General features: G+C 44.4%; 1 protein-coding gene across 2 annotated transcripts in view; it reads left to right on the top strand.

Moving 5' to 3' along the window:
* The window catches only part of LOC138583261 (zinc finger protein 569-like), a 180,779-nt gene that overhangs the window by 65,127 nt on the left and 88,288 nt on the right, over nucleotides 1–27,364 (top strand). For both annotated transcript variants that reach the window (XM_069655338.1, XM_069655340.1), the window contains exon 3: nucleotides 20,589–20,699. In XM_069655338.1, coding sequence (XP_069511439.1) covers nucleotides 20,589–20,699 — 111 coding nt within the window. The remainder of the gene's footprint in view (nucleotides 1–20,588; nucleotides 20,700–27,364) is intronic.

The following is a 27,364-nucleotide window of genomic DNA, read 5'->3' on the forward strand; positions in this document are numbered from 1 at the left end:
ACCAGCTTATACTGGGGGTTTCAGCCCAGCGTTGCAAGAGACAGAGGTGGCTGTAGCATGATACATGCATGTTTTACTTAAGCAATAAGCCCTGAGCTGCAGGGGCAATACCGAGTCAGGTAATGCTTGGGGCCCATAGTCATATAAAGGCTCCTGGGGCATTACCTGACTTGGTAATGCCCCTGCGGTGAGGGGCTTATTGCTATTAGTACCCTGGCCTGCAAGACCGGGGTACTAATAGCATTTTTTCTGTTCCGAAACGCTGCACCGTCAAGTAAAAAAAATGGCTGGTGGTGAAGGGAATACGGCGTCTATTTTCCCTTTCGTTGGTGGCCATTGGGAGCAGATGCGCTAGGGACAGAAGTGTTCCCAGCGCGTTCGCTCCCGAAAAAGGAGAAAAAAGAGGTAAGTGGGTTTGGGAGCGGGGGAGGGGTTTGTTTGCAGGGCAGGGGGGAGGAAGAAAGAAAATACTTACCTAAATCCCCAGCGGGGGTGTATGGCAGCCTCCAGCCGCGTGGAAGCTGTGGATTGCCCTGTTTCGAGCCTCCTCATTGGCTTAGGGGCTGCCATGCCACCCCGCCATGAACAAAGGAAAGGAATCCTGGCCGAGGGATTCGCGGTCGGGTAAAGCCCCGGTGAGGGCCAATCAGAATGTTTGTTACATTTTGATTGACCCTCTCTGGGTACTAATTGATGATATTCTATTAAAGTTACTACATTAATGGATTCATTGTTTTTTTCATTAATGCTTCTAGTTGTTAAGTGGGGGATGAGGGTTTTGCAATCCTTAAAAGAGAAATGTTTCTTTAACAAAGTCAAGACGTGAACTGCTCGGATATTAAAAAGTAACAAAGCAGATATGTACTAAATTTTTTTTTAAAATATGCGAGTTGCTTTGTCTTCGGTAACCCTATGGGTCTTCTGCCTGTTGGTAGTGGTAGATCCAATCTCTGGAAAGGTCATATTGCAATTTTTCAACTGAGTTATTAAGTTACTCGCCCAAAAAATAAAATGATTTTTCAAGTAATTGAACATTTCACAACTCTCTGCAGGATGACTGCAAGCATATTGCACAACAAAATAAGCTTCAAATACAAATCAATGTGTGCCCGCACTGCCAAACTTTACAGTTAGGCACACACCCAAAGCCCACTTCTTGTGGCAGTCAAACAAGTTTACCAAGTCAGCTTTCAGAGAATACGATGACAAGAGTAGAATTTTGAGTGCCAGAGTTTCTTTTCTTGCAAAAATATGGTCCACTTAGACCAAGTTATTTGTGTATAACAGATTTAACCTGATCACTGTCTATTCTTAATGATATTATTAAGCCAAGATTGCAATACAACAAAAGTGTCACAGAATACTCATGTGCTAATCTTTTAAAATACAAAGTGAAAATATATGACTTCTCCAACAAATCAAGTAAGTCACTTGCCTCATACCTAAAACTCAAAAAAGAAAATGCCAGAATTGTGGTAATCAAAGATCAAACTGGCAATATTGCCTTTTCAGATAAGGAAATCATCCAATTTTGCTCTGAATTCTACCAGAAATGATACATGTCTGATGCTCCTCATAATAATATGCATGTTCAAGACTTTCTTCGGCATGTACCTCATGTTACATATCCAAGGGTTGATTTAAAGACATTGAATGTTCCTATCTCTCCCAGTGAAATTTATAAAGCTATACATGATCTCAAAAAAGGTTAAGTCCCTGGTCCTGACGGCTTTCCTATTGAATCTTTTACTTACTTTAATAATCTATTAGTTCTGAAGATTAACAAACTCTTCTCTCATTTCACTATGGAAAACAGGGCATAGGGTTAATTTTTAGAAGCTATGCTAATAGTTTTTCCCAACCCCAGTAAGGATCCTGAACTTCCCCAGAGTTATAATCCTATCTCCCTTATTAACACAGACTATAAGATTTTCACAAAACGTTTAGCAAACAGACTCCTTCATTTTCTACCTACCTTACATAAAGTAAGGTAGATTGAGTTCCTCAAATATTAGGCTATTTTTAGATATTTCAGACACTATCGATGGCTCCAATGATCCCTTTGCTGCTCTAGCCCTTGACGCAGAAAAAGCATTGAATGGGACTATATGTTTGAAGCCCTCAAATGGCATGGTATTTGCACTCTTTTCTCTCCATGATAAGAGTGCTTTACTCTAACCCTAAAACAGCCATTTTCATTAATGGACATATGTTCTCATACTTCCCCTTATTCAGAGGCACACACCAAGGTTGTCCACTCTCCACACTTCTTTTTATTTTAGCTTTGGATCCTTTCTTAGAAGCAATTAGACAAGATAATATATTGGGCATTCAGTGTGGTGAGGTATAGATTAAAACTATGGTGTACGCGGATGATGTATTATTGCTTGTAAAGAACCCCCATATTACTGTACCACACCTTTTGGGCATTATTTCACAATTATCTTTTGCTTGTTAAGTTAAACACAGATACATCAGAAATGTTACCTTTTAACGTACATTGCACCATGCATCACACTCATACTTTAGGCATGAGATGGGGTCCTAATGGCATTAAATATCTAGGCATTCAGATTTCGGCTTCCTTCAAAGACATTATTAAACAAAACACTGGGGCTCTGTTATCAGGAAAACAATTAGTTAATTAACTCATGTTCCCCTCTTCATCTATCCTTTTGGGGTCACTTAGAGTCTATTAAAATGATGAACTCCCCAATTATTCTGTATTCTCTTTATATGTTGCCAATCCCTCTTTCTTCTTCTTTCTTTAAATTTCATAGATTCCTGTTTGCTTAAATTCCTATGGGGAAAATGTGATGTAGACTATCTCTATGCAAACTTAAAAAAAACACCTGCTTGCAGTGGAGTGGGATTTCCAGATTTAAAAAAATAACATATGGCCTTTGTTCTAAGGCAAATACAGTTATGGCTTACTCACGTAGAATGTAACAATGTACCTCAGTGTTTGTGCCTGGGGAGAGCTATGGTTTCCCCTCTAACTCTTGCTGATTGCTACATCATCAATGGGAAAAATACATTAATAAATTGTACAAGTATTAGCCTATCTGCCGGTTATCTTAGAACTTTTATGTTTCCGTCTGTTTCAAAAACCTCTCAGTTTGTTTCACCATACATTTGGTTTAATTTGCTAATAAGAATTAATGGAAGGTCTATTTTTTGGATGCCATGGCTCTCTTTGGGCATTAAGTATCTTGATCAGCTATTTGTACAAGGAGCTCCAGTCACCTTCAATGAATTTGCTGTTAAATGCCATATATGGATTTCATATATGCAGCAATATATGACTATCATTGATGCAATTATGGAAAGCTACGATCCGTTTTATGTAAATCTACTGCTCCCAACGTTGAAAGAATGCATCGTATGCCAAATCCCAACATGACTGCCTCATTGTTCTACCAAACTCTTTCAGAGGTTTCTTCCTCGGAAACCGTGTGGGATTGTTATCATGCACGACAGCAGGATTGCACTCTGCTGGATAGTCGACTACACTGGCCTCCTGTATGGAATGATCTCTCCAAAGTTACCACGCCCCCAGCCTACTTCAAACTTATACTTCTTTCATCATAGAGCTTTTTTTTATTTATTTGATTTAATTGCATTGCAATGTTTACAAAAAAGCATAAACAGTACTACACTGTGTCCCCATTTCATATTTCATGTTTCCAGGCGTTCTCGCATTTGCTTCCACAGTTACTGTAATTTCTATTCCTGCAGTTCAGGTGGTCAATTGAGTCTGGGGATAAACATTCCTGATGAACAGGATCACCGCGATGACCCAAGATGTTTTCTGAAAGCTCATCAGGGCCATCCATCTGTGTTCATCATACCATGTTTAAGAGGTGCGAAAAAGGGGTGTAAGAAACTGGTTGCGTGGTTTAATCAAGCCGGGGCATCCAATCACCACATGTTTGATAGACTCCACTGTGGCTGTGCTCATACAGAATCCACAGCTATTCGTCTCGCTAAGCCCTCTAATGGCGAGTATTTCATTTGTTGGGATTAAGTTGAACCGTAATCTCATAAATGTGGCCCTGAAAAAACGGTTAGGGTATTTTAGCAGATAAGGCTGAGGCTCATTGAGTTTTAGCGGGATCTGAGGCACATCTTTAACCAATCTAGAAGCTTTAGCCTTATTCAGAGTCTTGATCCAGTCGGGGAGGAACAGTTTGCTCTTGACGTTCATCAGGTTTACGATCAGGTCTTCTTCAGAACAACCAAGTTCGTCCAAGAGGGTCTTGATATTGCTTACCCATTTGGCTAATCTCGGAGATGTTTCTTTCTTTATTTCACTGTTAATTATCTTCAGGACCAGCGTTCTGTTTGGGATAATTGTTTTCCGGAAGAAAGTGAGTCTTTTCCAGTCGGCGGTCGCATGGAGTGATACTAAAGTTAATTCTCTCCGGATCACATTGATTTGGGTTGAGTAGGGAAGGTTTAGGATCTTTTTCCACACAGTCCCTTCAAGTTTTCGCCAAATATCTGAAGGTATATCCAAAATGCCTTCCACTCCATATGTTAGAGAAGGAAAAACTTTCCCCTTGTAGAATTTTAGGGCTGCCATCAATGAGAATCGACCAAATTTGTTATCCAAGAGCTTCGCTTGGCTTGCGGGCGACTTAGCCTTTGCTAATAAGTCTTCAAGAAGAGGAGTCTCTACTAAACTGTTGTTTGTAGTGATACCCATATATTTAAAAGTTTCAACTTTTTCTATTGGGTTTGAGTCTACAGTTCAGATAAAATGCTCTTTCCTTTGATTTCCTCGTTGGAAGCTCATTATTTTTGTCTTTAGTTGGTTTATCTCCAGGGGGTTCTGGGTGGTATATCTGTGTAGGATATCTAGCTGTCTTTGCAGACCTATTTTTGTTTGGTCGATCAGTATAAGATCGTCCGTGTAAACCAGACACGTCACTTTCACCCCTCCAATTGATGGGGGGAAGGATTTCAAAGCAGACTCAAATTGTTCAATGTCCGAGGTGAAAAAGTTGTAAATTGCAGGGGCCATTGGGCACCCCTGCTTGACCCCTCACTGAGTTGCAATAGGGGAGGATAGGAGCCCTGCACAGTTTAGCCAGACTTTAATCTGGGTTCCTGTATGGAGTGCTTTCAGTGGACCCATTATTTCGTCAGGGAATCCGCGGGTGTCCAGCTTAGACCACAATAGTTTACGATCAACTTGGTGGAAGGCTTGGACAAGATCCACAAATGCTACAAAAACCTGTCCTCTGCTTATATGGGACTTGTCTTTCAGTATGCTCAGCAGCATGATGTTTACGGAAGTTACCACCGTTTTGACAAATCTGGTCTGAATGGGTCAATTGCGTTAACTCGTAGTGTCCAAGCTGTGAATTTCTCCAGCAAAAGGGACCTGAAGATTTTATCTATAACGTCTAACAACGCTACAATTCTTCGGAACTGACGTGTCACCTTTTTTGTGGATGGGAACTATTGCTGCTAGTTTCCACGAGTCCGGTAATGTCATCTTTTTGGAAATGTCACTGTAAACTGCTTGTATGAAGAGGGACCATTCATGGATGATGTTCCATCAGCATTACATTAGTTAGTCCATCGGGGCCAGGAGCCCTTGATCTGTTTAATTTTCTTATCTTCTCCAAGTTGACTGTGGTCTCGTACTCGCAAGCCCATGTTGTAGCTACCTCCCTCTTTGTCCTAGCCGGCAATGTCTGGCTCGGCTCCGCGTAGAGGGCAGAAAAGTGTGTTTTCCAGGTTTGTTCACTCACACCATTGAGTTGTGTGTCATTATTAGGCGCCAAGGGGGTTTTTATCAAAGCCCAAAAGGCTTTGTTTTATTCCCATTGAGAACTCTGAGCATTTGTTCGGCGTCCTGTTGCAGAAGTTTATGCCTATGTGTGGTTATCCAAGATTTGTATTCCTTTATGGCAATGATGGCCTTGGCTTTTAGACCCAAGTTGTTGGACTTTGAAGCTTGACGCTTAAAGCGTCTCATCACCTTTCGTTTCTCCACAAACATAGAGTCATAAGTGTGGCTTCTCAGGTTTTTGTTATTGTGGCCAGAACTCTTGCTACTAAAAGGGACTAACAGTGGTCTTTAGTCCATCAATGTTACCAATCCGTTTCCTATCGCTCTTCCGGTGATATAGTTCTTTGTGACTGATGTTATGTCTTCTGGTTTCAATCGTAGTCTGTTCCCTGCGTTGTTTGTTTCGACTTCCACCGTCATTGCGGAGGCCCAGGCGGTGGTTTCATGTTTACAAGTCAATTCCAGGAGATTGTGATCACTTTTTGCAATCCGTATAACATCGTAAGCTTTAATTAGATGGCGCAAGTCGATGGACACATAAATATAATCCAAGTCAGCGGCTTGGTCTTCACGTTCCCATGTTGCGATATTGATCAGACCTTTAGTTACATCTTTTTTCAATTGGTGGAGGTCTCTGTACTTCATCAATCTTGACCATTTTTTCCCCCTTCTGAGCGCTGATGTGTTTGGTTTTTGGGTCTTATCGTTTCACTTTAAGGGACCACAAATCGCATTCAGGTCTCTGCAGAATAATGTGTGTGCCATCTCATTGTTTGAAATAGCGTATTCTAAGGTTGAGGTGAGTAGTTAGTGGAATTCTTCATCAGAAATTGCTTGCAAGTTCCAGTAGCACGTTAGTATCATTGTGTAACCTTGTTCACTTGCCTCTTTCGGTTTCCGGCGTTCCGACCAATTAACGAGGATTGCCAAACAAAATAAGTCCTGCTGCAAGATTTATATTAGCTTTATCCCCACTCCCAATCTTAAGGCTATCAAGAGGCCACAGTAGGGGCGTCCTTTAACCCCCTTGACTGCCGGAGCTGTGATCACTTCATATCGGTCCATGTATGGGGAGTTCATGAGCCATGTTTCTTGCAAACACAGTACATCATAGGCGTCCAGATTGACATCACTTGGGGTCGTTAGATGGTGAAATCCTCTAGTGTTCCAACAGGCCGCTTTCAGGGGTTGATCTTTGCGTCTCTGATCCGTAAGAGGCGAGTCCGTGGGCTTCTTGGTCTTAAAAGGAGGATCCTCGGCCACCTTTGACAGTGACCTGGATGGCTATTTTATCGCTTTTAACGCCCCTCTTTTACACTTCAAAGGTGGTACTGCGCAAAACGACAGTTGTTGGAGTTGTCTACATGCTCAAGGCACCTCTAACCATATGTTCGTTGAATGCAAATATGTTAAATCATTTTGGGTGAGAGTGTGAAATACATTAAAGAAAATGCTTTGTGAAATACATTGAAGAAAATGCTTAACTTGCAACAAGATTTCTGTCTTAAATAGCTCTTTTTAGGCAGTGCAATGCTACAGGATGTCTTAAACAGGAATAGTTGTTACCTGTTTGATCTTCTTATTTTAGTGGCCATTCAAACGTCTTATTGGAAGAATTTAAAGTGTGGCAGAACTCAATTTGTAACATCCATTCCCTTTTACTATCAAAGCGTGAGCTGAAATGGCAGTTTTTTCTAGAGTTCTTCATTCGTGTAACTAATTAATAATTAATAAAAATAAAATCTGCGCATCATCTCTATGCAACTATCTCCCCTCCCTTCCGCACATGTTTTGTTTGCGTCTTGCTCATTTACTTACTCAAAATTCATATACATAGAATTCATAGCCATACTTAGCCTTTATATATTCTAATGTTATTCTTGATTGCAGAATTGTTGCATCATAAATGTGACTCATAATATTTGTTGCAATTCATATATGTCTTGTATGCTTTCTGCCTTAAATAAGAAAATTGCAAAAGAAATAAATATGTGGTGTGAAATACCTGAGGGTACCCTCACTCCTACTTCCCTTGGATCATCTTCTCAGGTGGCCAGGGAAAGGCCATCGCTCTTGGATCCTGACACTGGGAGTAGAGAAGCGAGGGAGGATCACCTGGGTGGAGGGTCTTCCGGGTTTGGAGTGGGGTTCCCACATGAGAAACATGGTATCCCCCTTTCCCTACTGAAGACCAACTTAACCCTTCACCAGCCTTTATGGGCTATTGTAAGCCAATTCCACTAATTTCCCCACATTTAACATCTGACAGTACTAAGACGAGGAAGAAGCAACGAGTAGTAGTGAACCCTAGTAACTGTAACGCTCACCTGATTCCCGCAGAGGCGCCGGTCTTGACTGGGTGAATGCCCTGTCTTCAAAGGTGATGTGTAACACACGGTTGGTTCCTCGGGCTGGACCTCTGTGCACTGTGTGTCTGACTCAGAGAGTAAGATGTCTGCAGATAGAAAATATGGGATTAATGAACTGGGGTTATTGGGTGCCTCTCTCCTCTTCCCTTTCTCTTCTCCTGTAGGACCCCAAAGGTTAACGATCTCACCTTAGGTAGGTGAACGCCGAGCTCTCCATCTGCCTCGGGGGCAGGGTGCCGTAACCAGTTTCTTCACTGGATAAGGGTGCAGGCCTCTTGACCTCGGAGGACTGCTGTCCGTCGTTTACTGCACGAACGGTAAGTTCTGGGCACTTCAAATGTCTTAAAAGTCTTTAAGTGCGTAAGGCGTGGCTGCTGTGGAGCGGTGCCGAGGAGCACGTGAGTATGGCTTTTGACTTATGTAAAGTTCTTTTGTAATGATACGTCTTTTTTTGCAGGGTTCCGGCGATGGCGGATGGCGGGCTGAAGAGAGTTGAGGATCGAACCCGCGTGAGGAATAGAAGCGCTTGGAAGCACGTAAGTGAGCGCTTGTTGCCTGCTTCACGATGCGCACTAACTGTCTCTTTTACCTTGCAGGTACAAGTTCGGAGCTTTAGAGAAGCTGAAGGGTGCTGGGATACCCGCTGATTTCGGCGTGGGAAGGAGTGATGGCACGTGAGTAGTAAAGTTGCCCAATGTCTCTAAACGCACCTTCTTTTGTCTTTCAGATGCGGGATGCAGCGTTGAAGGCCTCCGGAGCGTGCGAAGAGCCGGTAAGCTTTTGTCTTTCAGATGCCGGAATGCAGCGCGAAGACCTCTGGAGCGTGCGAAGAGTCGGTAAGCCTTTGTCTTTCAGATGCCGGAATGCAGCGTGAGGCGTTGGTGACAGCCGCTGGACCAGGTAAGAGATGCGCTGCCACTGAAGACCGTAGTGCTAACCTGTTCTTTCTTTGTCTTTATAGGTGCTGCTGAAGACTGGATTCCAGGATGGTAAGCCTTTGTTCCCTTAGGCACAGGATCAGAAGACACGGTGAGCGTTCTGCTGCAGAGAATGCAGAATAACGCAAAGCAAGATTCATCCATCGGGTGTGGTTTAAATAGCCTCCTGTAGTGCTTAGGTGTCTCCTTCCACGGCCTCGCCTAGGTAAGAAAAGAGTTCCTGCTTTCCAGAAGAGTTCCAGTGTTCTGAACCTAGGGAGTGGCTCCTGCCCCACCCAACAGGAAAAGTAGTCCCAAACAGAAGAGGATCAGGGGCTCAACTGGCAGGTAAGTAAGCAGCATGGTCTGCTGCAGGTAAGTCCACCCAAGCATTATGAGCCCGGCGCTTCCAGCGCTGGGACTGGGCATATTTATGAGCCTGGTGCCACTGGCGCCAGGACAGGGTCCAAAAGGTCCCAATTGGGACTGGCCGGCACCCGGAACCGGGGTTATGGGTCTGCTTCCAAGGGAGTTGGGTAAGTCCTGACCCTTTGGAAGCAGAGATCATGACAGCACCCCCCCTCAAGGCCCCTCCCAAACCGGGCTTCTCCGGGGGTTTGGGCTTGTTAGGAAATGTTCGATAAAATCTTTTGATTAGACGAGGCGCGTGGACATATTCTGCAGGTTCCCAGGACCTTTCTTGGGGGCCGTAACCTTTCCAGTCAATCAGGTAAAATAGTTTAGATTTTGAGATCTTAGAATCCAGGATACTTTTGACTTCAAACTCGAATTCTCCATCAACTAGGATAGGTTTTGGAGATTTAGTTAGTCGGGTTTTAGGTTGCACGGGTTTTAGTAGAGAGACGTGGAAGACCGGGTGTATCTTCATGTGAGGGGGCAAGTCCAACTTGACCGCTACCGGATTTACTATGGTAGTGATTGAATAGGGACCAAGGTATCTTGGGTTGAATGTGCGTGGTCCTTTTAGAGGTAGATATTTGGTGGATAACCAGACTTGATCTCCTACTTGATATTGGGGGGCTTCCTTCCGATGTTGGTCTGCTCCTTTCTTGTATTGTTCTTTAGCCCTTTGAAGGTGAGAAACGGCTTCCTTAAAGGCTTGGGTGATTGTAGAATGCAGGTGGTCTACTGCTGGTGTTCCAAGATCTTGGAGTGGATCCAAATCCGAGGTTCGAGGGTGATTACCGTATAAAAGAAAGAACAGGGTTTTCCCGGTTCCCGAGTCGACAGAGTTATTGTAGGCATATTCGGCTATCCAAAGGATATCTTTCCAGGTTTTTTCAGTTTGTTGCAGCATGCAGCGTAAATACTGTTCCAGAGTTTGATTGGTCCTCTCGGTTTGTCCGTCGGTTTGGGGGTGGTGGCTGGTCGAACGTCTCACATCAATTTGAGCCGACCGACAGCAACTTCGCCAAAAATGAGAAATAAATTGACTTCCTCGATCCGAAATTAGAACCGAAGGAAAACCGTGCAGTCGGACGATGTTTTCGAGAAATTCTCGGGCCAGAGTTGCTGCTGATGGTAAGCCTTTGAGTGGAATGAAGTGCGCCATCTTGGAGAATAGGTCCACGATTACTAAGATCGTATTGTATCCGGAGCATGGAGGTAGATCGGTGATGAAGTCCATAGAAAGCGTATGCCAAGGGCGAGGTGGGATGTCAATAGGGCGTAAGAGGCCGGCTGGTTTTTCCTTTTGACTCTTGTTTTGGGCGCATACTCCACAGGACATTATAAAGTCTCTGATATCTTTTCTCCAAGACGGCCACCAGAAGTAGCGCTTGATCTTTTCCGAGGTTTTGGCCATACCGGGATGTCCTTCCATTAAAGAATCGTGATAACAGGAGATTACCTTTTTCTGTAAATCTGTGCTGGGCAGGTATAACCGTCCTTGGAAATACAATAGATTGTCCTTCACCGTAAAGTTCTTTCCCTGCAGATGCCAATTCTGTATGTCTGCTGGAGTTACCAGTTGCCTGGCTTTATCCTTAACTTCTTCAATGGATTGTGTGGCGATTACACCCAGAATTCTTTGTTCGGGAATGATAGGTACAGGTTTAGGATTGATCAAGTGTTCTTCCACTCCCATCCGAGAAAGGGCGTCAGCTTTACCGTTTTTCGTACCAGGTCGGTAGGTAATTATAAAGTCAAACTCGGCAAAGAATAGTGCCCAACGGAGTTGCCTAGAGGATTGAGCTTTCGCGGTTTTCAAATATTGCAGGTTACAGTGATCTGTGATCACAGTAACGGTGTGTCGGGCCCCCAGAAGATAATGCCGCCAAGCCTTAAAGGCGGACTTGATAGCCAGAAGTTCCTTATCAGTAATAGTGTAATTGATTTCAGGAGGCGAGAATTTGCGGGACCAAAATGCCACGGGATGCAACTGATTGGTTTCTGGGTCCTTTTGTGATAAAACTGCTCCCATGGCAAGACTCGAAGCATCAGTTTCAATAATGTAGGGGAGTTCTGGGCGAGGATGTTTTAAGATCGGTGCAGAGATAAATTTAGTCTTCAAATTCTGGAAAGCTTGTTCCGCCTCGGTAGACCATTCAAAACGTTTGTTTTTCTTTAACAGGGCGGTGATGGGCTGGACTATTCGAGAGAATTCGGGGATAAACCTGCGGTAAAAGTTAGCGAAGCCTAACATGCTTTGAACACCTTTTACGGAGGATGGCGAAGGCCACTTGAGAATTGCATCGACCTTCTTTGAATCCATACGCACTCCGCTAGGTGATAATATGAATCCCAAGAATTCAACTTCAGTCACGTTGAAAACACATTTTTCCAACTTAGCGAAAAGTTTGTGTTGACGCAACCTCTCGAGGACCATTTTCACGTGTTTCCGATGTTCATTTTCCGATGAAGAATAAACGAGGATGTCGTCAATATAGACAACGACACACACATCTATGAACTCTCTGAGGACGTCGTTCATAAAATATTGAAAGGCGGCCGGGGCATTGCAAAGTCCGAAGGGCATGACTTGATATTCAAATAGCCCATACTTGGTGCGGAAGGCCGTCTTCCAATCATCGCCCTCTTTTACTCATACCAAGTGGTAGGCTCCTCTAAGATCCAGCTTTGTATATATGCATGCTTTTCTGACTTGGTCCAGGAGTTCAGGGATCAAAGGTAACGGATATCTATTCTTAACGGTGATCTGGTTCAGGGCGCGATAATCTATACAAGTTCTAAGGTCCCCTTATTTTTTTGGAACGAAGAACAAAGCTGAGGAAGCAGGGGACTTGGAAGGACGGATAAACCCATTCGCTAGGTATTGATCCAGGTATTGTCAGAGGTGAAGATTCTCAGGCTCGGTGAGGGCATAAATTCTACTACAAGGAGGGGTAGATCCAGGTATCAGGTCTATCTGACAGTCATAAGACCTATGAGGAGGTAGAGAGTTAGCTTGATCCTTCCGGAAGACATCTTGGAATTCTAGGTATTCGGGAGGTAACTGGGGAACCTCCGAAGAAATTGCTGCCAGTGCAACATCAGGTCGAGGGTAACAAATGGAGACACATTCTGGAAACTGAACCGTTCTTGCTCGCCAATCGATCTGAGGATTGTGCTTCTCTAACCAAGGAATTCCTAGAATAATCTGGAACTGAGGGGCCTTGATCACATCGAACACGATCTTCTCATAGTGTCCATCTTGACTTACTAACGTCACTTCTTGGGTGGTATGCGTTACTGGTCCGGAAGCTATCTCCGTACCATCCACCGTAGTAATGACGTCCTTTACAGCCTTTGGACAAAGAGTCAGATTCATCCTCAATACCATTTCATGATCCACATAATTGCCGATGGCACCGCTGTCGACGTAAGCTTCAATCGCATGTAATCGATCCGGACGTTCAGGGCTAATGAGGACCATAGGTATCACGAAATGCGAGGTCACGGAACTGGTTTTAACGCTCGGCAAGAGGACCTCTATTCTTGTCGGGCGAGGTTGTTTCCCTGCTCAGAGTTTGTGACCCTGGTAACTGCAGCTCCTACTGCCTTCTTGGCTGGTTTCACCGGACAGTCTCGAAGAAAGTGCCCCGAGTTTCCGCAATAGAGGCATAATTGCAGCTGTTTTCTCCTTTCCCGCTCCTTTTGGGTTAGTGGTCCTTTCAGGCCCCCTATTTGCATGGGTTCCCCGGAGTCTGCTCCTTTGGTAGGAGTTGGTGGTTTGGAAAACACTCGAGCATCAAACTTGGAACGATCGGCCTTCCTGTTCTGTAGTCTGTGATCTATTTGAACGACTAAGTCAATATAGTCCGAGCAGTCTTGCCGGGGATTCACTACTTGGGCTAACACATCTTTGAGCTCTCCACGTAGACCTCTATAAAACAGCGTAATCCTTTTGTCCTCAGGCCATTGGGTTTCCACTATCAGTCTGTTGAAAGACGCAATATAAGCCAAAAGGTCTTGATTACCCTGTCGTAATGAAAGGAGCTCATTGTCCAAGGCCTGCCCCAGTGAATGTCTTGCGAACAGTTTTTCCATGCTGAGCTGAAAAGCTTGAAAATCATGGAGAACCGGATCATCCTGATTAACTAGAGGGATCGACCAATCTGCAGCACTGCCACTGAGGTACGAAAGCACGAAAGCTACCTTAGCTTGATCTGTTGGGAAGGCTGCTGGCCGGCATAAGAAGTGCAAGCGGCACTGATTAATGAATACTGCAAACCTCTTTGGGTCACCAGAAAATCGTTCGGGCGGAGCCAGAGGCACATTCCCGGGTAGGTTGATCTGCACTGGGTTCGTAGAGGATGTTGAAGGATGATTTGCCCCTGATGCGGGCAACTGAGTTTGTCCGGCTTGTGACTGTAGCAATTGTCTAGTGAGATCATCTGTTCGCTCCTTGGAAATAATCAGTTCCCTTCTTAGAGCATTCGTTTCCTGGCGGGCTGCATGCACTTCTGCTCTTAGTTCCCCAAGTAACTGGGCTAGCTGGTCGGTATCCGAGGTTTCCATAGCGCCTGGGTGGGAGTTTTGCGGTAGGCTTTGCGTTCTGTAACGCTCACCTGATTCCCGCAGAGGCGCCGGTCTTGACTGGGTGAATGCCGTGTCTTCAAAGGTGATGTGTAACACACGGTTGGTTCCTCGGGCTGGACCTCTGTGCACTGTGTGTCTGACTCGGAGAGTAAGATGTTTGCAGATAGAAAATATGGGATTAATGAACTGGGGTTATTGGGTGCCTCTCTCCTCTTCGCTTTCTCTTCTCCTGTAGGACCCCAAAGGTTAACGATCTCACCTTAGGTAGGTGAACGCCGAGCTCTCCATCTGCCTCGGGGGCAGGGTGCCTTAACCAGTTTCTTCACTGGATAAGAGTGCAGGCCTCTTGACCTCAGAGGACTGCTGTCCGTCGTTTACTGCACGAACGGTAAGTTCTGGGCACTTCAAATGTCTTAAAAGTCTTTAAGTGCGTAAGGCGTGGCTGCTGTGGAGCGGTGCCGAGGAGCACGTGAGTATGGCTTTTGACTTATGTAAAGTTCTTTTGTAATGATACCTCTTTTTTTGCAGGGTTCCGGCGATGGCGGATGGCGGGCTGAAGAGAGTTGAGGATCGAACCCGCGTGAGGAATAGAAGCGCTTGGAAGCACGTAAGTGAGCGCTTGTTGCCTGCTTCACGATGCGCACTAACTGTCTCTTTTACCTTGCAGGTACAAGTTCGGAGCTTTAGAGAAGCTGAAGGGTGCTGGGATACCCGCTGATTCCGGCGTGGGAAGGAGTGATGGCACGTGAGTAGTAAAGTTGCCCAATGTCTCTAAACGCACCTTCTTTTGTCTTTCAGATGCGGGATGCAGCGTTGAAGGCCTCCGGAGCGTGCGAAGAGCCGGTAAGCTTTTGTCTTTCAGATGCCGGAATGCAGCGCGAAGACCTCCGGAGCGTGCGAAGAGCCGGTAAGCCTTTGTCTTTCAGATGCCGGAATGCAGCGCGAGGCGTTGGTGACAGCCGCTGGACCAGGTAAGAGATGCGCTGCCACTGAAGACCGTAGTGCTAACCTGTTCTTTCTTTGTCTTTATAGGTGCTGCTGAAGACTGGATTCCAGGATGGTAAACCTTTGTTCCCTTAGGCACAGGATCAGAAGACACGGTGAGCGTTCTGCTGCAGAGAATGCAGAATAACGCAAAGCAAGATTCATCCATCGGGTGTGGTTTAAATAGCCTCCTGTAGTGCTTGGGTGTCTCCTTTCACGGCCTCGCCTAGGTAAGAAAAGAGTTCCTGCTTTCCAGAAGAGTTCCAGTGTTCTGAACCTAGGGAGTGGCTCCTGCCCCACCCAACAGGAAAAGCAGTCCCAAACAGAAGAGGATCAGGGGCTCAACTGGCAGGTAAGTAAGCAGCATGGTCTGCTGCAGGTAAGTCCACCCAAGCATTATGAGCCCGGCGCTTCCAGCGCTGGGACTGGGCATATTTATGAGCCTGGTGCCACTGGCGCCAGGACAGGGTCCAAAAGGTCCCAATTGGGACTGGCCGGCACCCGGAACCGGGGTTATGGGTCTGCTTCCAAGGGAGTTGGGTAAGTCCTGACCCTTTGGAAGCAGAGATCATGACAGTAACCTAGTTCAACACTCTAGTACTGTGACGAGGAAGATGCCTGCAGAGTACTGTGAGGGCTCAGGCATGTCCCTTTAATTATAGTCAGGCAAACCCAATTGAGAATTTACACCTTCAACCGGTCAAGTGGTTGCAGGTGTATAAATGGAGAACCAGAAAGCAGTACAGTGGGAAACAGGGAGACCTGTGTGGGAGAGACCAGCAGGGGACCTTTCTGATAGGTGGCAGCCGTGGTGGGACAGAAGGAGCCAGGCCGAGATCTCGGAGGGCCTGGGGAGCCCAAGGCGAGCAAGGGCGTGGGTATGTTTCAGGAATGGGAGCCTCCTTATATTGAAACAAGCAGGTGGTACTGCGAACGACCGGGACAGAGACGACACCATCCGCTTTCCTGTAAAGACCGTGGAGTGGCTGGTGTGCGGGGGAGTGCTGCTGGCTTGCAAGCAAGGCTTGCAGGAGCCGGTCTGTTGACCGTGAAAAGAGAAGGAAGCATCGTAAACCGCCGGAAGAACGCTGGAGAACCGGTGCGTGTTGGGAGGAGCCACACAAGACTGAGGTGCTCCTAGCAGGCTACAGGCAAATAACTAATATCAAATGAGATGAATACATTTATCCTAGCCGGATTATGCCTATGAAGTACCAAACTGAGTAAAAGCTTGAATTTAAGCATATTGAATATTAAATTGAATACAATTTTATGAACCAAGTGACAAACTGAATTGAAACTGAGAACAAAGTCAAATGACTCATATTGAATATCGAAATGAATGAAAACCTGAGTTTAAGCATAACAACTACTAAACTGAACACAACTTTATGGGCAAAGAAAAATAGCAGATGCCAACTAAAGGGAAGCACCCAAGTGAAATTAAGACACAGAAGAGAGCGCAAGTGGAAAGATTGCCATGGAAAGGTGGGGCAGCTAAAGGACCACCTAAAAGTGAACTTTATGAACAGATGCAATGTGGCAAGGCCAACGATTGGCAAGAGGTGTGTGACACGCCGTGGCAACGCCAAAAGGTTAACTAAGAGAAGCCAGAAGAGTGTAAACCTGCATATAAAGCCAAGAGGCCAACAATGAGGAGCTAAGTGAATGTGACTCTGAACACAGGAAACTGTGTGGGTTGAAGAGCCTAGAGATCCTAGTTGCGCGACCTGCGATGGCTGGACCATGTGTTCTGACAATTGCACCCAGACCATTGAGCCCTGAATTATGATAATCAAAGACACTGTGAAATTAACCAAGAAGGAACACTGTAAGTCAACTGGTGAGGCGATCCAGAAGAGGGTCAGGCTGACCTCGAGTTGTGTTACATTTGTTTTGAAAAGACTGAAACAAATACAAGTGGCTGAGTTAAAGTCCTGGGGAAGGGAACCCCGAGAAGTGTGTGGAACTGTGTTACTTTGAACATGAGAAAGGTAATCTTGAGACTTTTATGAACTTGGTGAAGAGGACATGAGAAGAAAGCTTTGAGTGGGAAGAAGCTCAGAACTTTATGTTGATCACTATTTATGACATCCTTACACATTGTCTAGCTTTAGTTGTGAGGGCAAGGTTTTCGAGACAGACAGACTTTTAAGTTGAACTATTTGACTCAGACTTTCCTTAGTTTTGTTCCGATAGGGAAATCCCACTTTAGCATAGGGCAAGTAAGGCCTTCTACCATCCTGACATTTGAGTAAATAAAGTATTTCTGTTTGAACTTTGAATCTGTTGTCTGTGTCTTGCTTCTTTATGCCTTCACAGTGGTGGAAGGCTTTACTCATCCCATGAATAACTTAGGTCATGGGTCAATAAACTGACTCATAGAGGTAGATACTCTTCAGACATCATACATACCTTTAACATGGCACTGAAGAACACTACATATATCTCCACTGGTAACGAATCAGAGTAAAGCACCCTAAATAACGTTAACATCATACTAATGAGGACTATTGAGGAGGAAGACAAGGAAACATGTATTAGTTACATTAACCCCCCCACCCACAAATGCCATAAAACTAATTCCATGAACAAACAGTGCCCCATATGTTACTGCTTAAGTTCAGCCAAGAATTTGTGAGAACACTGAATGTGTTGGCCCCTAGAAGACGCTGTAACACAAAATCACCATTTAAAAATAATAAGTGGTTTAACATGATTTCACACAATTAAAAAGACTAAGTAGAAACTGAGAATGCAAAATGATTCAATTTCAAACTCCTAACAATAAATGGGTGTACCAAATACACAATAATAATCTGGTATTTATATTGCGCTTTAAGTAGAACATATTTACATACATACATACATTACTATTATTATCCAATCGAAATTGGTACTCATTTAACGACCTCGGAAGGATGAAAGGCTGAATTGGCCTTGCTGGGATTCGAACCTGCGACCTGCAGATCAAACACAGCTCACAGCAATGAGCGTTTAACCCGCACAGCCATCTTGCCGCTAGTCGAGGATACCGCCTTGTGATTGAACACCTTCTATCGAAACAGTATTTCAACAGCTCTAAACAGATTCACAGAAGTCTTCAGAATCTATAATGAATTAAGTAACCTACAATACTGCAACACTAAACCTACACCATTTATTGAATTAAACAATGCGCTACTTGGCATTGCAAGAAAGTGACGGAATTGACAAACAAGATCACCCCCCCCCCAAGCCAGGGAAAGGAACACTACATCTACACTACGTCTCTGAAATCCATAACCGCAGATATGTTTATCAAAACAGTAGCTTTAAGGCATCAGCAGAGAACAATGTTAACCATTTCTTGTGACATAGGAGTGATCCCACATGGCCTGTAAGGGGCAACAACTAATACAAATAAAATCCCTAATAGTGATCCTCCCCTCCCAGAAAACTATGGCCCATCGTTAATATTTAATTCATTGCTAAAATATTGGAAACAATTACATCCTTCAAACTAGTGAATATACCGAGGACAAGAGCTAGCTACATCAAACCAAGCCGGGGTTAAATCTGAAAAGAATTACTGAAAATGAGTCCCCTCTTCATGAAAATAGTGGATGACTTTAACAAGAACCACCCAGTTGCACTAATGCTTCTCGGCCTCTTGGAGTCCTATGATGCTGCCAATCATCATCGATTGCTAGATTTGATGGTTACCGAGGATAATGCATTGGGTCGGCTCTCCAATGACCTACACGGGCAGACTAAACCTTTGGAAATAGATTTAAAATCCTCCACATCCTATGGAGTACCCCAGGAATCCATCACCTTCGCTCGGCCTTTAAGTATGAGCACGAGACCTTAATCCACCTTAACCGAATCTTTCACCCTCGGCACCTTTCAAACCTATGTAGATGAAGAACAGATAAGGCTTAACCTCAGCCTTGAAACCAGTAGAAACACACATCTCATCTATCCTTCAAAAGATACAGGACTGGACAACGGATAATAGCAACTGAGAAAACACATCTTTATTTTAAAAACCATACATGATCACCATTCGAATGGCTCCCCTGTTGGGGCCACCATCTATCCTGGTTGCCAAAGCAATAAACCTGGGAGTTTTACTTGATGAGCCTCTTCCCCTTTTCTCTCCTATGAATCAAGTCTCTCAAAAATCACAATCCCAACTCCACAACATCACAAGACATTGATTCCAAAACTTGAAATTCATACAAATATTAAACTAATGAGAGTACTGTTGCTATTGAAGCTTGACTATGGTAATGGTAGGTCATGTGTATCATCAAAAACTTCATATAACCACTCCAAATAAATTATTTTGGGTTGAAAGGTTTGTGACCCAATTAATCAATCTCCAAAAGCTTTAAATGGGCTATCACTGGAGCACAGATTGAAAACGTTGTGAATCATGCATTGGGGCCTCGGAAATTTGTTCCTAATGTATCTCAACTCAAGCATCAACAAATACATACCAAGGTACAACCCAAGATAGTCAGCAGGCAATAACCTGCTCGTGGTACCGTTCAAACGGCTCAGCCATAGTGAGATATCACTAGCAGTAGCAGGAGTAAACCAAGTGGAATAAACTTCTGGACGATCTCCTATTAGGATCGTATACTTCGAAAGTAAAAAATACTTGGCTAAACACAGGATTAATGTAGCCATTAGGTGACCTCCAAGAGAGCTGTTTTTTGTGATATTCTTAAAATTTCGTGCTGCGTTGCGGATTGTAGGAGTCATATGGACTCTAAAACTAACCAATCACTCTTATTTATCAACTAGACTATTGCACTTTAATCTGTGCTATTGTTATGTTAATTGGGACTATTCAGCTCGGTTTTCCGAATGGTAGCCTATTGTAGCCATACTCCTGCTTCTTACTGGTCCTTTGCCCTTTTGATCCATTGTCCATCGTCTTCCCTTTTTAGTTTTCTTCTTGGCTTAACCTTCTAGCAAGGGTATTCAATTTGGCACCATACAAAACTCAGCACATGAAAATAAAAGTTTGAATCTTTTTCTTTTTTTTTACATTATTTTTAACACATTGGAGATATTGAATATGTGAGATACCCAGTCACATTGGCTTTTACACTTTTGCTTCTGTCAGATGATTTATTTGTATATGATGCAGTTTCCGTGTTTAAAGTAGCAACTATACTTTTTCCTAATGCAAGAATTTAAAGTGTTTGTGTTAACTGTCACATACAAATAATAATGAAAAAACAAACAATATAACAATGAAATCACTATAGTGCAAAGGATCAGGCTCTAGCTACGGGTTTAATCATAATATGTATTTTTCTTTTCTATGTTTCGACCAGCATTGGCTCTATCCCACATTCTGTGCTAGTATGGTATTTTTGATGAATCATCAAATACATTTCAGAAGAGTTCTTTTTTTGTCCTTAAACATCTGCATTGTGATAAAATTGTTAAGTAATTCTTGTCATTGTGTAAAGAACTGTAGGTGAATTACTGTTTTCTCATTACCTTCAACAACAGGTCCTCTTATTGCTACCACTGTCTCGTCATTGAGAGAGAAAGAAAAAGAAGAAATGTGCCTCGTGGAAAAGCAGTATTTGAAGAGACGACACAGGCTGAATCGTTCTCCCTGTGAGTAAAGCAGGCATTGGCCGTGGTCTGACGGTAATAATTATGTGCTCCTTATTCATAAGCACCAAAAACAGGCCGCACTCGCAGAAGACATACATGTGTGCCATGTAGAGGGATAGAATGTGTATGTGTGTATGGGAGGCAGTAGGGTGCACTGGCAGCACCCAGAGGAGAAAGCAAATGACAATCACAAGACACCAGTGACAAAAGAAAGATAAATATTAAAAAGAGAAAGCTACTCAGGAAAATGATACCAGGAAAAAAATAAGAGGACCAGTGAGAGAGATACAATTAGAAATTCAGAGACACCAGTGAAGACAAAACATGAACATTATTAATGAGGTAAAGAAAGGGAAATGGACATGGGAGAAAGGGACAGACACCCTGGGAGGAGTGGAAAAAGGGCATATACAGAGAAGAAATATAGGAAAGAACGTAGGTTAGACTGCAAAAGGTGCACATGAAAGTGACTTTCATAGGATAAAGGTAGATGTGAAGTCATGTAAGAGATTAAGAAACCAGAAAATTGAGAAAGTGAGACTTGTGTGAAAAATCATAGGATTCCAGAACCAATAGTTGAAGAATGACTATGAGTACCCCTGGAGAAGAAGGGAAGATAGGCACCCATGCATTATAGATAGAAAGGTAGGTGCGTGTGTGCGTGTGCGCAATATCGATCATGAGAGAGAATGATGGTGAAATCTCAAAAAAGCACAACCAGTCCGAGTAGTGAAAGTCAGCCAAAGAGGAGTGTGTAACCAAAAGAGACAGCGTAACAGCCAGGAACAAGAGAGGAAAACCTAAGCACAGTGGTAATGCATAGCAGCAACAGACAATGAAGACCAATCGGAGGAAAGAGAAAATGTGTGGCATTTAGTGAGAAGAAGAAATACTCATAGTATAAAAGGGCATGATCTACTGACAGACTAGAGAACAACCATCGGAGGAAAAATGAGAAAGAAAAGCAAAGGAGAACTACAAGAGAAGTAGAATGAATGCCAGAAGCCCAAGAAACTGTTAGAGGGGAAAGCAGGAGTAAGATTACCAAGGGGAGAAAGAAAATGAGATATGGAAGAGTTTTGAGAGAACAAAGACCAGTATAGAAGTCATGGAGAGAGTTGTGACAGATTGAGACTATGTGAGGGAGCGATAGATTGAGGTGTGGGAGGGTGAGGAAGAATGTTAACAGCCAGGGACAGAAGAGACCTAACAGAGAAAGGAGGGAGTGCATGGTTCTCTGGGGAAAAAGGCACGTTCTGTGGGCTAGTTGAAGCCACCTCCTATTTGATCTCGGAAGGTGGTATATAGGGATACGAGATACCTCCAAGTCTCCCCCTGTAGCCCAAAGCCGCACAGCCAATCGTTCGAACAGGGTTATCAGCCATTTCCCAATGCAAGTTATGTTTTGTAGTTGACATGGAGGCATACATGAAGAAGAAAGAAGTAAGGAAGCAGTAAGGAAGCTTAAAGAACAAACATTGATTGCACTCTGACAGCTGGGAGTCTTTGAGGCAACAAACAACTATTACATTCTCTCTACTTTTTCAACACTTTCCCAGAGTTCAGTATGCAGTGTTTTAGATATTTCAAAATCCAGTTCCATCTGGGCATTAATACTTTGTTCCCAAATTTCATCATTTTGTACACAGATTCACAATGTCTTACTGGATTGCATTCCACCACGGTGCTCCGTTGTCTCTGCAGAAATCGCGTTATTCCACTTTACTTTGCGGTGTGCACAAATGTATGTATGTATTAAATTTGTAGATCAATGACTAAGGCCAGAAGGCATATAGGCGCTATGGTTGGCAGTTGAAGTGTGACTGTCACAAGAGCAGATGAGCATTAGAATAGGTACATTTTGATAACTTTACAGAAACAAAGATGACCAGTATTTTCTCAGAGATGGAGTGGAAGAGAGTTCCAGAGAAAAGAGGTGAGGACAGAGAAGGAACGTCCACCAACCCGAGTTCGCCGATATCTAGGGTTCTCAGTAAGGCCTCATTACGACCCTGGCGGTAAGGGGTCTACGCCAGCGTTAGCTGCGCCGACCCCTTACCGCCAATTACGAGGTCCCCTAGCGCCATGGTGCTTTTAACACCTGCTTTTAGCAGGTGTTAAAATCCATGGCGCTAAGGGACTATGGAGTTACGCCACCGTAATTTACGGTGGCGTAATTAACGCCTTCCCCACTCCCATTATGCCCTATGGGGCAAAAATGGGAATGGGGAAGGGTAAATGGGGATTGGGGACTTACCGCCCCGCCAAGGTCGGAATGGGGCGGTAAGTCCGCCAACCACCATGGCGTAAACGTAGTTTACGCCATGGTGGTAAAGTCACGGCCCAGGCGGTACCTTACCGCCTGGGTCGTAATGAGGCAGTGCAAAGGTCTAGCAGCAGCATATGGAGCCAGTTTAGATTGAAGATAGTCAGCACCAGATTTATCGATTGAACGGTGCGTGACACATCATGTCTTAAAAACAATGCCACTTTTGACCGGGGTCAGTGGAGCTGTTGTAGCAGGAAATGAGAAAGTCTGGGGGCCCCTAGGGCCAGTTGGGTTGCAGAGTTTTGCAGGATCTGCATATGCTGCAACAGAAAAGCCGGTTGTACAAGATGTATTTCGTTACGATAGGCGAGAGAGCCAATAATGGAGGAACTCTCTACCTTAATGCGAAGCTCAGCTGGTAATAAAGGCAAAGTCATCTTCAGAATTTTAGTTTAGCTTCAACCGATTACTGTACATCCTCTTGCTGATCGCAGGTAGTCAATTTATCAGTTTGGAGGCGGTCTTGGATACTGCCGCGTCCAGGCGGAATATCAACTTAGTATTGTTTGCGCAAGTGTAGAAGCGCACATCGTGTTCCGTGATGAGATCAGCCAGGGGGAAAAAGATAGAGATTAAAAAGAATGGGGGGGGCAAAGAAGATCCCTGGGGCACACCATGTGATAAAGCTACTGGGGTAGACCGAAAAGGGAAGAGGGAAACTGTTTGCGGTATGTAAGAAAAGCGGCAAACCAGGCAAGTGTAAGGTCAGAAATACCGGCCTTTTCAAAGCAACGAAGAAGAATGCCGTGATCAATGGTATCAAAGGCCGCACAGAAGTCACAAGATGGAGATCCTGACAGAATTAGTGGCCATTAACGGTCTAAAACAGGCTTGAGATGATTAGATTCAAGGAAATGTGAAAATTGGGGAGAAGCAAAAACTTCCCTAATCTTCATAAGAATCGGAAGGAGAGATATGAGCCGATAGTTGGCCGCTAAGGCAGGGTCGAGATGAGGCTTCTTCAGAAGCGGGGTAACCAGAGCGTGTTTTAAGGTAGCAGGGATCATCCCCATAGTGAAAGAATGATGAAGAGCTGCAGTAAACAATGTAATTACTTTTTTAGGGAGGGACTGAATAACATGGAGAGGGATACAATCAGTCGGAGAAGCTGATTTAAGCTTGTGCAAGGCGACAAAGACTGCGTTGTCAGTGGCGTGTTCAAAGCGAAATGGCTCAGCAGGCATTTCCACATTAAAAGGTTGCGCCAATTTTGTAGAATCTAAAAAGCTGTGGCCATCACTAGCAATCGATTGCCGGATCTTATGGATCTTTTCAACAAAGTATGAACTGATGGCATCTATCATCTATCTGAGAAAAATCAGGAGCTTGCGCGAGGGGAGGGGGCGAGTGGTCACAGTAAGTTCTTTGGCAACCCTGAATAGTTATCACAACCAGCATGATGCTGATAAGATGCAATTCGCATAGAAGAAATAATTTGCTACTTTAATCACATCATGATAGTGAGCCACGGCTTGTTTATAAATCTGCTTGGATTCAGGATCATAATCAATGCGCCATTTACGTTCTGTTAGTTGACCGGCTTGTTTGAGTTGAGGGCCCTGAGATGTGAAGAGACCCAAGCAGCCTGTTTATCTGTCATAATACAGTCCCCAGTGCTTTCTAAACAATGGTTCGCAAGGGAAGAAAGACAAACATTAGCCCATTGATGCCGAGATTTGGAAATTGTTTTGCGGTCTCAAGGGGGCACAGGGAGAAAAAATGACAAAAGCAAGAAGGAAATGATGAGACCAGGGGACCGGTATGGGCATAGAGACAGCTGTTAGGGATTTGTCTGAGAATATCAAGTCAAGACCATTTCCTAAATGGTGAGTTGAAAGATGATTCCGCAAGTAAAGAGAAATATCAGCCAAAATCGCAATAAGATTTTTAGCATGAAGGTCCGCAGAACTATTCTAGCGGACATTAAAACCACCCATAATAATGGGCTTGTGATAAGCAAGGCTAAGGTCCGTAACTGGTGACCAAGATCACAGACAAAATTAACTAAGGATAGGGAGGGGCGGGGGCGATAAACCAATAAGATGTGCACAGAAACATTGGGCAAGAGTTGAAGCCAGACTAAAAATAATGTTCACAGGTTGTATTATGTGTCAGGGGGATCGGCGAGCAGTTAATACAAGCTCAATGGTTCAGAGCCAAGGCACCCCCTAAAGATAGGGGAGTTGTGTCCAAGTGTTAAATTGTATATATGGGAGCTAGTATCTGGGCAATATCATGATCAGATGTGGACAAAAGACAGGTTTCGGTGAGACATAAAAAGTCTGGGGAGGAATCTTCTAAAAAAGTTAAAATAACATCCCAATGGGCAACTGCTGATCTGGTGTTTATCCCGAGAGGAAAGGAGTGGGCGGGGCTAGAGTGGTCACAGATTTGACTGAAGAGCAATTGACTTTAGCATTGCCTCCTATTATACCGGAATCTTTAGTCTGAGGTCTGGTTGTTGCAAATTGAGACTGGAGAAACCCAGGTGGGAAGCCCAAATCAGGTGAGGTCCAGTAGCAGCTCACTGCAGGAATACCCTTGCACTGTGTTAACATCAGTCTCTGAGCATTGTAAGTGTGAGGCGCCATTGTCTTGACAAGCAGCAGCGGCCCAGAGCCTGTCCAGGGCGCAGACGGGCTTGCCTTTAGCGTGCCTTCATTAAAGAAATAACATTCCCAGCACTCAGCATTTCATAGGCATTATCACAATTCCTTGCTGGCTACCGTTCCTTTGAGGTGCACTGGTTGCCTCTTCCAAATCCAGTTATTAAGCTTTACTCAATGGTTTCATGGATCATGACGATAGAGTTAAAAAAAATCCCACTTGTTACATTTACTAGATTCTGCATCATCAAGATGCTTTGGGTATCTTTCCATGGACCTGCATTGCAGAGCTACTCCTGTCGTGGTTTGGCTCTGTCTGTGTCTCCCTCTCTCTCTATTTTGCTCGCACCCAGTGGCTCTTTCCCTGTTCTCCACCCCCATGCCACAGACTTGTAGCTGTCCTTCAGATCTTGTATTTGGGGTATGTGACAAAGTTCGCACTGAATGACATAAATTCATTTTTTAGTTTGCCTGTTCCTGTATTTTTTGTAATAACAATCAGGGCTTCCAATTCTAGGGGTACTCCCTATATGTTTTTCCCTCAACCTTGAAGGGAGCTACACCCCTCCCCCCCATTCCCTCTGATCTTGGCAAGATCCAGTTAAGTAGAGGTTCATTACAGACAGGGTATACCTACTATCTCAGTTGCCCATTCAGGGGGCCTTAACGTCTGTAGCCTTGCCTTTCTGACTCCATCCAGGACTTCCTAGGAGACGTATCTGGGTAGTCTGTATCCTGGACTTATTGCTTCTCTACCTCCTCCTGTCTCTACTCTCCATCTCCCTCCTGGTCTTAGCCATTTCCGTCTAGAACCTCCTCCTCCCTCAGTATTTGCTCTCTCTCGCTCCCCTTTTTTTTTAACCCTCCCCTTCCTATTTAGAAGGTTGCCTTGGCTCAGATTGGATATTCGAGGCAGCTTTTTCAGTGGCCCAATGCCTTTCTGGTCTACCCGCAACTCCTCCGATCTCCTTCCATTGGGGCAAACAGTTTTCAGTTGTTCCTGGAAGCATTCAGAAGAGCTCCAAGTCCTGCCCATTTTCAGTCTCCATTCTTGTCCTGCCTGCCGTGTGGAATCCTGCATCATTTGTCCTCTGTTACGGTCTTATACTTTTTAGGTTGCACTTGAAACATGATATGATATGGTATTTATAACGCGCCTGTACACAAGTGTTTCTAGGCGCGACAAGACAAGGATGGGGAAACAGGCAGAACAAATCAACGATCGTACTAGGCCTTGTGTCATTCAGATTGCGCAAGTGCAGGGAAGTTGAAGGGGACAGGTGCCAAGGGGGGGAGTGCAGGTAACTTCGAAAGTGCAGCCAACCGGATGGCTCATAAGTGCAGAGAGAAGGGATTGTAGGGTTGCAGATACAGACCACAAATGCTGTGGTATCCAGGAGGCAGTGCGAAGTGCAACTGGACATGCAGGAGCCTGGGCCCAAGTTCAGATGGTAGCCAAGTGACCAGTGCTTGGAGCAGTTGGGACATCAGCAGGGGAGAGGAAGAGAGAAAGTGGAAGCATAGAGGAAGGTCTTGAGTTGCTTCCGGAACCAGAGGTAGTTCTGCTCAAGTTTTTGAGAGGCAGGGAGGCTGTTCCAGAGGGAGGCCCCAGCCGAAGTTAGAGATCTGCCCCCCAACTCTCTGCTTGGAAAGTCACTGACCCTCAGAGAGTTGGAGGTGGATGAGCGTAGAGCCCGAGAAGGGAGATGTTTAGGAAGAGAGAGTTGGAG

This window comes from Ambystoma mexicanum, chromosome 3q (genome assembly GCF_040938575.1).
Source record: "Ambystoma mexicanum isolate Mex_15411 chromosome 3q, UKY_AmexF1_1, whole genome shotgun sequence".
Classification (NCBI taxonomy): domain Eukaryota; kingdom Metazoa; phylum Chordata; class Amphibia; order Caudata; family Ambystomatidae; genus Ambystoma; species Ambystoma mexicanum.